This window comes from Melanostigma gelatinosum (genome assembly GCF_949748355.1).
Source record: "Melanostigma gelatinosum genome assembly, chromosome: 3".
Classification (NCBI taxonomy): Eukaryota; Metazoa; Chordata; class Actinopteri; order Perciformes; family Zoarcidae; genus Melanostigma; species Melanostigma gelatinosum.
This window is the reverse complement of record NC_136636.1, coordinates 23,151,645-23,165,199: the sequence shown is the minus strand read 5'-3', so window position 1 is coordinate 23,165,199 and position 13,555 is coordinate 23,151,645. Positions and strand designations below refer to the sequence as shown.

The 13,555-nt window shown below is 36.8% G+C and overlaps 1 protein-coding gene across 1 annotated transcript; it reads right to left on the bottom strand.

The window, feature by feature from the left end:
* Positions 1–248: 248 nt before the first annotated feature.
* LOC306797302 (specifically androgen-regulated gene protein) lies at positions 249–1,952 on the bottom strand (the record flags this gene model as incomplete). Its single annotated transcript, XM_079296588.1, has 3 exons — positions 249–1,330; positions 1,424–1,619; positions 1,848–1,952. 3 exons carry the CDS (start codon positions 1,950–1,952, stop codon positions 249–251), a joined length of 1,383 nt encoding a protein of 460 aa, XP_079152714.1.
* Positions 1,953–13,555: the final 11,603 nt, after the last annotated feature.

Below are 13,555 nucleotides of genomic sequence, written 5' to 3'. Positions count from 1 at the left end.
TCTTCTTGTTCGAGGCTTCGCTCCGAGGAATGTTCTCTACAATCCACTTAAAGGCACATCTGTGAGTTATAAAACAATCGGTCATGGAAGAAGTCTGTTGATTCGGGTTGATGTTTCCTTTAAGTAGGAGTGGAGCAGCATCTTATGTGCAGTATAATGAGGAAGGAACAAGATTAATGGAAAGCTACAATATGGCTTGCTTCACTATCTAAAATGTTACACAGGCAGACGTGTGCTGTTCACCTGGTTTAGTCTTTGAGCAGTCCAAGCTTTCTGAGTGCTTCTTTGCGGTCCGCTCCCATCCCAGGCACCACCATCACCGTATATCCCACTGAGTTTGAGGGTTTGCGGGGCACAGGCTGGCAGCTTCCACCCTGTCTGTGGTTGTCTAGGGTGGCAGAGCGCTCCAGACCAGCTGCCTTCATTCCACTGGATTGAGCGGGATCTGATACAGGCACAGGCTGTATCAGATCCTCACGTCTGGAGTAGTGGTGGAAACTGACGCTGCTCTGCAGAGGCCTGTTCTTAGGCTCTGTGGGCACCTGAGAATGACAAAATGAGGGGCTCCTTGATGGGTTAATATTAGACGGACCTCTTGTGAATCTGTTGGGAGTTGGGTCCAGAGAGGAGTGAGATTTAAGGGGGGGCAGTGGGGCTACTGGCTGTTGGTCTTTCAGGAGACCCAGCTTCAGCAAAGCTTCCAGTTTGATGACCTGGGGATCTGATGCATTCTTGATATTGAATGAAGAGTTCGAGGTTACGGATGCTTCATTTTGTGCTTTCACAGATATGTTGCCGGGAATCCTTTTGGGTTTGGGACCAACAACCGGGGGACCAGTCTTAGACTTATAAGTCTCTGAGTGGAATCTGACAGTTCTTGGAGGAATCTCGTGGTCTGGGCATTCCAGTGTGACAGGAAGGTGCTTGTCCAACTCTATAGTGTGATCAATGGTGGGACAGAGAGGCATCTTCTTTGTGGAGGCACTCCTCCGCAGATGAACAAGTGCCTCATAGGACAGAGGACCTCGAGGAGGTAAACCTTCAGCTTTCCTAACAGAGTAGTCCCTGTGTCTGGTGGGCGGAGGAATCACAACATTAACCTCTAAAGGTACTTGGGGAGCGACAGGTTTCTGGTTGTGTTTGTTGCTTGGAGGAATGAAGTGGGGCTTAGAGCTGATCTTTTGGGCTGGAAGGACACCTGTCTTTGCATTTGGTGCAGAATATGGAGAGCTGCTTGCCACAACAAGAGGTGTAGGAACCAGGTAGCTCAGCATGGGTCTGGTGTCAGCAAACTCCTGTGTGGGTTCCTTAGATGTGTGGTTCTGTGAACCTGAAAGACAGACAAACGCATGTTTGTCACCAGAAAGTATTAAACTGACAACTGTTCAGCTAATTCTACATCTGTGCACAGAGATCGACTCACTGTTGAGCTTGCTTTTGCTCATGGAGGCCGACAGGTCTGCCAGTTTGTTGGCAATGTTGCCAGGGCTGGGCAGTTGGTCCGGTTCGTCATTGGACAGTCCACTGTCTTCCTCGGTATCCAAAGACTCAATAGTCTCCTCCAAAAACATGAGACATGCCTTCTCTTCAGCAGACAGGTGCTCCAGACTATCATCACTCTGTAACACATGAAACAATAAGAGGAAATTGTCAAACAGCGGAATTTAAATCACTTTTTATCAGAGAACCCCTTCACTTCTAAATAGACATGAAACCAATTGCATCCTTTATTTTTATGTTGCAGCTCAGTCACCGACATGGCTTTGTGTTGATATTTCATTTCTTTTTTTTTTTAACAATGAGTAGTAGTAGAACTGATAAGTTGGGAGGAGGGTACGGTCACTTACAAAGCCAGAATTGGTGCTGAGAACGCTGTCACAGCTGCCAGCGCTATCCATGCCAGTCATCGTCTCCAATCCAACGCCACCTGGCCACGTATCGCTTTTGGGCATCTTAGTGCCCGAGTTTATCCAAGTTTAGTGGGACAGATTGTTGTGTTTCAGTCTGTGAGAAGGGAATACATAGTTAAAGTTGAAATTCTTCCTCCATCATCTTGAAAGAGCAACGTTATTCCCCCCCCCCCCCCCCAAAAAGGCACAGCATTCAAAAGTAGCTTGTATTAATGTAATCATACTAGTATTGCATATTTTAACCACATTATTTATACGTTATGTCTCTTTTGATCATTTCCCACAGGTTCTTAGTAGTTCTATCTTCACCCAGCCATTGGGTTGCATGTCATTCTGTACATTGTGACATGTGTACAGTCCTTCAACGACCACATTGGGAATTTTCTTTTACATTCTCTTGCAGTACTTTTGGTCTAAACTTACGATCACATTTATGTTACCTAGTGCATAAACCTTATGCAGCAATTTCGAATCAGCATAAAAGGGATTCACTGTTATTACAAATAATGTGTGCACCGCCTTTAGGCAGAATCCACACTGGTGTGATGTTGTGATAGCATTTTTTTGTTGTTGTAGAAATCGTCCAACTTGCGGAAAAAAAAACTACGTAAAATTGTTTTTAAAGTGCATTTAACACAAAGACTTAAATGAGCTAATGACAGTAGTAGATACCAATACGTTCCTTTTAGTTCTTGAGCAAAGGACCAGATTCCAACAATGTCTGGACAACTAACAAACCGTATGGATTAAGAAAACAGCGGCTCACCCTCAATCATGGTTCTGTGTCAAATTTAGCGGCAAAAATATTCTAGTTAAATTCCAGAGCTTTGACGACATTTGATTTAATTACCACAGGACAATATTTTAGCTTTAAATTAATTTAACTTTCTCTATAATTAATAGATAATTGACAGTACAATGTGCACAGACACTGATCAACAATATATAATACATTTATCTTCAAAGAAGGTAAGCAAACATGGAGAGGAAGGAAATAATGACCGGCAATCAGCACCACAAGAGACTGGACAGCTCCAGATCAGTCTGATCTGCTTTACTGGCTCAGGATGAAATATAAACGTGTAAAATAACGTCGACCGGGATTAAAATGAGTACTGGGTCATTTTAATCCTATTAGTCTACAGTGTAAACATGGAGTCCATTGCGGTGGCATAAGAATCTGTGCCTTCATAACGCATATAATATTTTAGCATGACTTGGACAAGAGTGCACAATTGCAGACTTCATACTTCATCAAGCCATTAAAGATCAACAAAATGTCTCCCGGGGCCTTCACAGCATTAATATGTATCACAAGAGAATGTGAAAACTATTGCAAGTCAATTCAAAAGTGTTGAAAGACGACTCAAAAAAACTGAATAAAAGGTGTTCAAGCATTCTCAAAGAATTCATTTACAGCCTCTGGAGAATCAACAGCAGCCATTTTAATGCAAAACAATAAGAACTTTTAACTGTTATTTTCACAACATCCATATTTGCTTGTCGTTCTTCTAGGTCTGATGTTCTGATGAGATAAAAAAAAAACTTGTAGTTGATTGGCTAAAACCACAGTAATGGTACTCCTTTAGAGGCTGCATGTGTTTATATGGACGAGTAACATATGGTTTATTAGGCTATTTTCCAGATTTCTAAATTGTCTCACACCTGCCTAAATATCATCTCATCCACATGTAACCCTGTGGTGTGTTTTACATGCACGCCAGCTTTCTGTTGACGGGACAGAATGACAGGGTATCATAGCGTAGTGCGTTTCTGACTCGTCCTCAAACTGCATGTGACTCAGATTACAGCACACATGCCACTCCTAATCTTCCTCAACCGGATCAGTTTCAGAGGTAGTAGAGGGACAGCAGCAATGATCCCCTGAAGGCTACATGATATCCAGGTGGACCGTGTTGTCTGACTGCAACACTATTCCTCTGGGTCTCTGTTCGTCCTCAGACATGATCATTGTTTTAGGGATTTTTCTCTTTCTGGGGATGCTAATATATTGGCACGATTCTGGCAATGTGACGCATCTTTTACTGTAAATGAGATTACAGATGCAAAGCCCAGTTGTTTGACAGCTATTGGAGCATCCGATTTTTTTCCAGAGCAAACAACTTTTAGAGAATAAAAACAGTTCGCTTTTCTACTATAGAGCTGAGAGTTTAGTAGAAAGAAACCTCTGTCCGATCCAAGTGAAAAGAAATTCCCTTTTTGGATAAGTTTCCACACCAGAGAGGGAAGGGGCTGCTAGATCAGCCAGGAGAGGCACAAAAGCACTCCTGTTCACTGTTGCTTTGCCATGTCATCCCGGCCAGTCCCTATGGCCAGGCTGACATGTAAATGTGCTGGTATGTCCTGCTGCTTGCAGGTCAGGATATCAATCTGACATAACATTTATTGTGTCTTAATTTCACACAGTCTGGGTAGATCACATGCAAGAAAAAACATCAATAGAGTTTTTTGAACTCTAATTAAATTAGCCTTGCCTAAGTGTTATATAGTTCCCGTGCTGTCAAAGGTGTAGTGTGACTTTTTTTTTTTCACTGGTCATAACAAAACCTGAGACTAATAAGACTGTAGTTATTGATTAACCCCTGTTGACCATTTCCAGTGAAAGGACACGGCAGAATAGACGTCACAATGTTATCTCCGTATAGATACACCTATCAACACAGTACAGTAGCAACCGCCACAATAAAACTAACTCAGCCTCTGTTGTTTTGATATAAAGGCTATAAAAGGGTAGCTTTTGTTACCCTAACCTTAACGCATTGTTTGAAGGGGATTGTGCAACTGGGTCAAATCATCCCCAGCTTCATGTTTGCCTCCACTACCTGGCCTTCAGCCCTCTGTCTTCAGACAGGATTCAAGTCCTTTGTAATGAAGATTATCTACAGTCTTTACAAAATATACAAAACATCAATCAATCAAAGGATGCGTGTAAAACTAAAATAATCATAAATAATCTTAAACTTGAATTGATATAATTTACTTCATATGAGCTATAGATTCAACCTTTTCTATTAAAGAAGAACTCCATAATGCAAACTGATTTAAAAAAAAAGTTTAAACGAGTTTTAAGTACATTAAACGGACCACAATCTGCAAACCGCACTGACTGAACACATACCTGTTTTGAGTCTCCATACATTAGTCTTCAGTCTCTATATTCTGCTTCTTGTGCAAGTGAAGACGCGGGCGAGTTGCTGAGCGGCTCTGTGTCACCTGCGTGAGGGACTTTGTGCCCTCAGCGTTTAGCCAATCAGAGAGCAGCGTTCTCGTGAAGACACACGAGCCTTCGTCGTCATGGCACCCACAACTGCGGTAATCTGCTAATCAGTATCTCTGTTTCAAACTCTCTCTCTCTCTCTGTCTGCTAACTGTCATGTCTATACTCGTTATCTATGAAATGTAAACGGTTTGCACTGGGAGATAATTCCTACTGTTGATACCAGAGGTGGTTGGAAAAGAGTTCCATTTGCCCCGTTCCATGTCAGAGTAACGTTCGTTTGAATGCAGAATACTTTTTACTCTTGAGTATCGCATTTGACAAGTCATGTGTAGCTTGATGGAGAGAGACAGAAAAACAGAGACCAAATAATGCACATAAAAACAAAGACAAACAGATTTTATTGTTTGATTGTTTCAACCACAGATGGTCTTCCTCAGATCAACGTGAAGAAAAAAACACACCTGTATTCACTCACGAAACGTTCCAGCATTATCTCCGAACTAGCCGAAATGAATCCTCTTATATGAGCCATTTTCAGAGACTGATTTGTCCACTTCTCTAATCTTATTGTCGTCACGTGATTGGATCGATCAGGACGTGATCTGTGGCTGTACTTAAGAGAGTAATGCAATATTTTGTGATCACACTTGAGAGAAACAGGCTATATGTTTGTGGCAGGTTATACAATAAAGAGTTGATGACTTGTCATTTTATCACAAATGCATACAGGTGTATTTTCTTTTCTTTAACTTTACCTGAGGGTGTGTGTGTGCGCGTGGTGAGAAGGGAGTGATGAAGCAAGCGAGAGAAAGCGTCAATTTGCGTTGACGAACGACTGGAGTGCTAATTTTGCGGTGAGGATTTCAAGTAAATGTACAGTGGAAGTTGCAGTTTGTGCAGAAATACAGTGCCTTGCATAAGTATTCACCAGTGGTGCATAAAGTACCCAAAAGCCATACTTGAGTAAAAGTAAAGATACCTTACTGGAAAATGACTCCAGTAAAAAGTCGCCGATTTAGAATACTACTTGAGTAAAAGTCTTAAAGTATCTGATATTTATTGTACTTAAGTATCAAAAGTAATTTTCTGATATTAAATGTACTTAAGTATTGAAAGTAACAGTACAAGTAAATTCTGTTAATAAAAACGCAAAGGGTCAGAATTTTGAGAATAATGAAGTTTATTCTTTTAAGTGCTGTGGCACCATGACCAAGGACATGGAGCTGTGTTGAACATAATTGGATTGGCTGTGATCTATCCAGGTGCAACAATGTTCAACATAATATATTGTACATAAGTATACTTTTGCATCTACTATGAACTTCAACTTTGTAAAAATCTGTTTTCACTTTGACATGAAAGAAGCTTTTTTTTGCAAATTCTTGACAAAAAAGCCAAATTATATTGACCATGGTTTCATGTATAAAAGCAACAAAAGGGGAAAACAGTGTAAATGCTGCAGCTCATCAAGACCAACAGAGGTTTCGAAAAAAGTCATAGTATAGCAAGTCGAAAGAAATCATTAAAAAGTCATAGTACAGCACGTGGGAAAAAGTCAATACAGCATGAGGAAAAAAAGTCATAGTATAGCATGTGGAAAAAAGTCATCGTATAGCATGTGGAAAAAAGTCATAGTATAGCATGTGGAAAAAAGTCCAAAAAGTCAGTGTAGCATGTCGAAAAAAGTCATAGTATAGCATGTAGAAAAAAGTCATAGTATAGCATGTCGAAAGAAATCATTAAAATGTCACAGTATAGCATGTGGAAAAAAGTCATAGTATAGCATGTGGAAAAAAGTCATAGTATAGCATGTGGAAAAAAGTCCAAAAAGTCAGTGTAGCATGTCGAAAAAAGTCATAGTATAGCATGTAGAAAAAAGTCATAGTATAGCATGTCGAAAGAAATCATTAAAATGTCACAGTATAGCATGTGGAAAAAGTCCAAAAAGTCATAGTATACAACATTGAAAAGTCATAGTATAGCATGTGGAAAAAAGTAATCGTATAGCATGTGGAAAAAAGTCATAGTATAGTATGTCAAAGAAAGTCATAGTATAGCATATCGGAAAAAGTCAGTGTAGTACTTCGAAAAAAGTCATTAAAAAGTCATAGTATAGCATGTGGAAAAAAGTCATAGTATAGCATGTGGAAAAAAGTCATAGTATAGCATGTAGAAAAAAAGTTATAGTATATCAGAAAAAGTCATAGTATAGCATGTCGAAAAAAAGTCATAGTATAGCATGTGGAAAAAAGTCACAGTATAGCATGTCGAAAAAAAGTCATAGTATAGCATGTGGAAAAAAGTCACAGTATAGCATGTCGAAAAAAAGTCCAAAAAGTCAGTGTAGCGTGTCGAAAAAAGTCATAGTATAGCGTGTGGAAAAAAGTCACAGTATAGCATGTCGAAAAAAAGTCCAAAAAGTCAGTGTAGCGTGTCGAAAAAAGTCATAGTATAGCGTGTGGAAAAAAGTCACAGTATAGCATGTCGAAAAAAAGTCCAAAAAGTCAGTGTAGCGTGTCGAAAAAAGTCATAGTATAGCGTGTGGAAAAAAGTCATAGTATAGCATGTGGAAAAAAGTCATAGTATAGCATGTAGAAAAAAGTCAGTATAGCATGTGGAAAAAAAGTCATAGTATGTCAAAGAAAGTCATAGTATGTCGGAAAAAGTCATAGTACAGCACGTGGGAAAAAGTCAATACAGCATGAGGAAAAAAAGTCATAGTATAGCATGTGGAAAAAAAGTCATAGTATAGCATGTCGAAAAAAGTCATAGTATAGCATGTCGAAAAAAAGTCATAGTATAGCATGTGGAAAAAAAGTCATAGTATAGCATGTCGAAAAAAAGTCATAGTATAGCATGTCGAAAAAAAGTCATAGTATAGCATGAGGAAAAAAAGTCATAGTGTAGCATGTGGAAAAAAGTCATAGTATAGCATGTGGAAAAAAAGTCATAGTATAGCATGTGGAAAAAAGTCATAGTATAGCATGTGGAAAAAAGTCATAGTATAGCATGTGGAAAAAAGTCATAGTATAGCATATCGAAAAAAAGTTATAGTATATCAGAAAAAGTCATAGTATAGCATGTCGAAAAAAAGTCATAGTATAGCATGTGGAAAAAAGTCACAGTATAGCATGTCGAAAAAAAGTCCAAAAAGTCAGTGTAGCGTGTGGAAAAAAGTCATAGTATAGCGTGTGGAAAAAAGTCATAGTATAGCATGTGGAAAAAAGTCATAGTATAGCATGTAGAAAAAAGTCAGTATAGCATGTGGAAAAAAAGTCATAGTATGTCGGAAAAAGTCATAGTACAGCACGTGGGAAAAAGTCAATACAGCATGAGGAAAAAAAGTCATAGTATAGCATGTGGAAAAAAAGTCATCGTAGAGCATGTCGAAAAAAGTCATAGCATAGCATGTCGAAAAAAAGTCATAGTATAGCATGTCGAAAAAAAGTCATAGTATAGCATGTCGAAAAAAAGTCATAGTATAGCATGTCGAAAAAAAGTCATAGTATAGCATGAGGAAAAAAAGTCATAGTGTAGCATGTGGAAAAAAAGTCATAGTATAGCATGTGGAAAAAAAGTCATAGTATAGCATGTGGAAAAAAGTCATAGTATAGCATGTGGAAAAAAGTCATAGTATAGCATGTGGAAAAAAGTCATAGTATAGCATGTGGAAAAAAGTCATAGTATAGCATGTCAAAGAAAGTCATAGTATAGCATATCGGAAAAAGTCAGTGTAGTACTTCGAAAAAAGTCATTAAAAAGTCATAGTATAGCATGTGGAAAAAAGTCATAGTATAGCATGTGGAAAAAAGTCATAGTATAGCATGTAGAAAAAAGTCAGTATAGCATGTGGAAAAAAAGTCATAGTATGTCAAAGAAAGTCATAGTATGTCGGAAAAAGTCATAGTACAGCACGTGGGAAAGAGTCAATACAGCATGAGGAAAAAAAGTCATAGTATAGCATGTGGAAAAAAAGTCATAGTATAGCATGTCGAAAAAAGTCATAGTATAGCATGTCGAAAAAAAGTCATAGTATAGCATGTGGAAAAAAAGTCATAGTATAGCATGTCGAAAAAAAGTCATAGTATAGCATGTCGAAAAAAAGTCATAGTATAGCATGAGGAAAAAAAGTCATAGTGTAGCATGTGGAAAAAAGTCATAGTATAGCATGTGGAAAAAAAGTCATAGTATAGCATGTGGAAAAAAGTCATAGTATAGCATGTGGAAAAAAGTCATAGTATAGCATGTGGAAAAAAGTCATAGTATAGCATATCGAAAAAAAGTTATAGTATATCAGAAAAAGTCATAGTATAGCATGTGGAAAAAAGTCACAGTATAGCATGTCGAAAAAAAGTCCAAAAAGTCAGTGTAGCGTGTGGAAAAAAGTCATAGTATAGCGTGTGGAAAAAAGTCATAGTATAGCATGTGGAAAAAAGTCATAGTATAGCATGTAGAAAAAAGTCAGTATAGCATGTGGAAAAAAAGTCATAGTATGTCGGAAAAAGTCATAGTACAGCACGTGGGAAAAAGTCAATACAGCATGAGGAAAAAAAGTCATAGTATAGCATGTGGAAAAAAAGTCATCGTAGAGCATGTCGAAAAAAGTCATAGTATAGCATGTCGAAAAAAAGTCATAGTATAGCATGTCGAAAAAAAGTCATAGTATAGCATGTCGAAAAAAAGTCATAGTATAGCATGTCGAAAAAAAGTCATAGTATAGCATGAGGAAAAAAAGTCATAGTGTAGCATGTGGAAAAAAAGTCATAGTATAGCATGTGGAAAAAAAGTCATAGTATAGCATGTGGAAAAAAGTCATTAAAAAGTCATAGTATAGCATGTGGAAAAAAGTCATAGTATAGCATGTGGAAAAAAGTCATAGTATAGCATATCGAAAAAAAGTTATAGTATATCAGAAAAAGTCATAGTATAGCATGTCGAAAAAAAGTCATAGTATAGCATGTGGAAAAAAGTCACAGTATAGCATGTCGAAAAAAAGTCCAAAAAGTCAGTGTAGCGTGTGGAAAAAAGTCATAGTATAGCGTGTGGAAAAAAGTCATAGTATAGCATGTGGAAAAAAGTCATAGTATAGCATGTAGAAAAAAGTCAGTATAGCATGTGGAAAAAAAGTCATAGTATGTCGGAAAAAGTCATAGTACAGCACGTGGGAAAAAGTCAATACAGCATGAGGAAAAAAAGTCATAGTATAGCATGTGGAAAAAAAGTCATCGTAGAGCATGTCGAAAAAAGTCATAGTATAGCATGTCGAAAAAAAGTCATAGTATAGCATGTCGAAAAAAAGTCATAGTATAGCATGTCGAAAAAAAGTCATAGTATAGCATGTCGAAAAAAAGTCATAGTATAGCATGAGGAAAAAAAGTCATAGTGTAGCATGTGGAAAAAAAGTCATAGTATAGCATGTGGAAAAAAAGTCATAGTATAGCATGTGGAAAAAAGTCATAGTATAGCATGTGGAAAAAAGTCATAGTATAGCATGTGGAAAAAAGTCATAGTATAGCATGTGGAAAAAAGTCATAGTATAGCATGTCAAAGAAAGTCATAGTATAGCATATCGGAAAAAGTCAGTGTAGTACTTCGAAAAAAGTCACTAAAAAGTCATAGTATAGCATGTGGAAAAAAGTCATAGTATAGCATGTGGAAAAAAGTCATAGTATAGCATATCGAAAAAAAAGTTATAGTATATCAGAAAAAGTCATAGTATAGCATGTCGAAAAAAAGTCATAGTATAGCATGTGGAAAAAAGTCACAGTATAGCATGTCGAAAAAAAGTCCAAAAAGTCAGTGTAGCGTGTCGAAAAAAGTCATAGTATAGCGTGTGGAAAAAAGTCATAGTATAGCATGTGGAAAAAAGTCATAGTATAGCATGTAGAAAAAAGTCAGTATAGCATGTGGAAAAAAAGTCATAGTATGTCAAAGAAAGTCATAGTATGTCGGAAAAAGTCATAGTACAGCACGTGGGAAAAAGTCAATACAGCATGAGGAAAAAAAGTCATAGTATAGCATGTGGAAAAAAAGTCATCGTAGAGCATGTCGAAAAAAGTCATAGTATAGCATGTCGAAAAAAAGTCATAGTATAGCATGTCGAAAAAAAGTCATAGTATAGCATGTCGAAAAAAAGTCATAGTATAGCATGTCGAAAAAAAGTCATAGTATAGCATGAGGAAAAAAAGTCATAGTGTAGCATGTGGAAAAAAAGTCATAGTATAGCATGTGGAAAAAAAGTCATAGTATAGCATGTGGAAAAAAGTCATAGTATAGCATGTGGAAAAAAGTCATAGTATAGCATGTGGAAAAAAGTCATAGTATAGCATGTGGAAAAAAGTCATAGTATAGCATGTCAAAGAAAGTCATAGTATAGCATATCGGAAAAAGTCAGTGTAGTACTTCGAAAAAAGTCATTAAAAAGTCATAGTATAGCATGTGGAAAAAAGTCATAGTATAGCATGTGGAAAAAAGTCATAGTATAGCATATCGAAAAAAAGTTATAGTATATCAGAAAAAGTCATAGTATAGCATGTCGAAAAAAAGTCATAGTGTAGCATGTGGAAAAAAAGTCATAGTATAGCATGTGGAAAAAAAGTCATAGTACAGCATGTGGAAAAAAGTCATAGTATAGCATGTGGAAAAAAGTCATAGTATAGCATGTGGAAAAAAGTCATAGTATAGCATGAGGAAAAAAAGTCATAGTGTAGCATGTGGAAAAAAAGTCATAGTATAGCATGTGGAAAAAAAGTCATAGTATAGCATGTGGAAAAAAGTCATAGTATAGCATGTGGAAAAAAGTCATAGTATAGCATGTGGAAAAAAGTCATAGTATAGCATGTGGAAAAAAGTCATAGTATAGCATGTCAAAGAAAGTCATAGTATAGCATATCGGAAAAAGTCAGTGTAGTACTTCGAAAAAAGTCATTAAAAAGTCATAGTATAGCATGTGGAAAAAAGTCATAGTATAGCATGTGGAAAAAAGTCATAGTATAGCATATCGAAAAAAAGTTATAGTATATCAGAAAAAGTCATAGTATAGCATGTCGAAAAAAAGTCATAGTATAGCATGTGGAAAAAAGTCACAGTATAGCATGTCGAAAAAAAGTCCAAAAAGTCAGTGTAGCGTGTCGAAAAAAGTCATAGTATAGCGTGTGGAAAAAAGTCATAGTATAGCATGTGGAAAAAAGTCATAGTATAGCATGTAGAAAAAAGTCAGTATAGCATGTGGAAAAAAAGTCATAGTATGTCAAAGAAAGTCATAGTATGTCGGAAAAAGTCAATACAGCATGAGGAAAAAAAGTCATAGTATAGCATGTGGAAAAAAAGTCATCGTAGAGCATGTCGAAAAAAGTCATAGTATAGCATGTCGAAAAAAAGTCATAGTATAGCATGTCGAAAAAAAGTCATAGTATAGCATGTCGAAAAAAAGTCATAGTATAGCATGTCGAAAAAAAGTCATAGTATAGCATGAGGAAAAAAAGTCATAGTGTAGCATGTGGAAAAAAGTCATAGTATAGCATGTGGAAAAAAGGTCATAGTATAGCATGTGGAAAAAAAGTCATAGTATAGCATGTGGAAAAAAGTCATAGTATAGCATGTGGAAAAAAGTCATAGTATAGCATGTGGAAAAAAGTCATAGTATAGCATGTGGAAAAAAGTCATAGTATAGCATGTGGAAAAAAGTCATAGTATAGCATGTGGAAAAAAGTCAGTATAGCATGTAGAAAAATGCTTCAAAAAATTTGTATTGCAAGTCATAACATTTGTCATAGTATGTCATATACACGTCACAAAAAAGACTATGTAGTATATATATATCATAGTACACTGCCATAAAAATATAGCATGTCATAAAGAATGATTCAAGCTCCAAGAGGGTTTTTAAATAGTTAATTTAGCTCAAAAATGAGAATTTTAAGGACATGACAAATTGTAATCTCAAGTCACTAAACCTGTCAGAAATATGGTGGAGAAAATGTAGAAGGATGAAGTTGCATAAAAATGGAAAGAGGAAAATTCAAATTGAGTACAAGTACAGTTCATCATATAAACAAATGTGTTATCACTGTAAACACAAACTAGTTCAAGTCTAAATGCTGATTGCGTATGATAAGTGTACTTTCACACGGCCTCTTTGACCAGCAAGCAGCTGGTGAACAAATTATATTACCCCATTAAGAAAGGGTCGATGTACCTCGAATACCATGTCGGTGGTGTAATCCCACTACGATGTCACAGGAATAAACCCTTGTTGGCTAAACCTCACTGATCCTATTGGCCATGGATTGTCAACAGGAGCTATAAATAGATGGCGTGGGGATGGCTAGTATCACAAAAAGTATAAGAAAATAAGGTGAACTGCATTTTAACAATCACTACAGACATAAAACATAAATGGCTT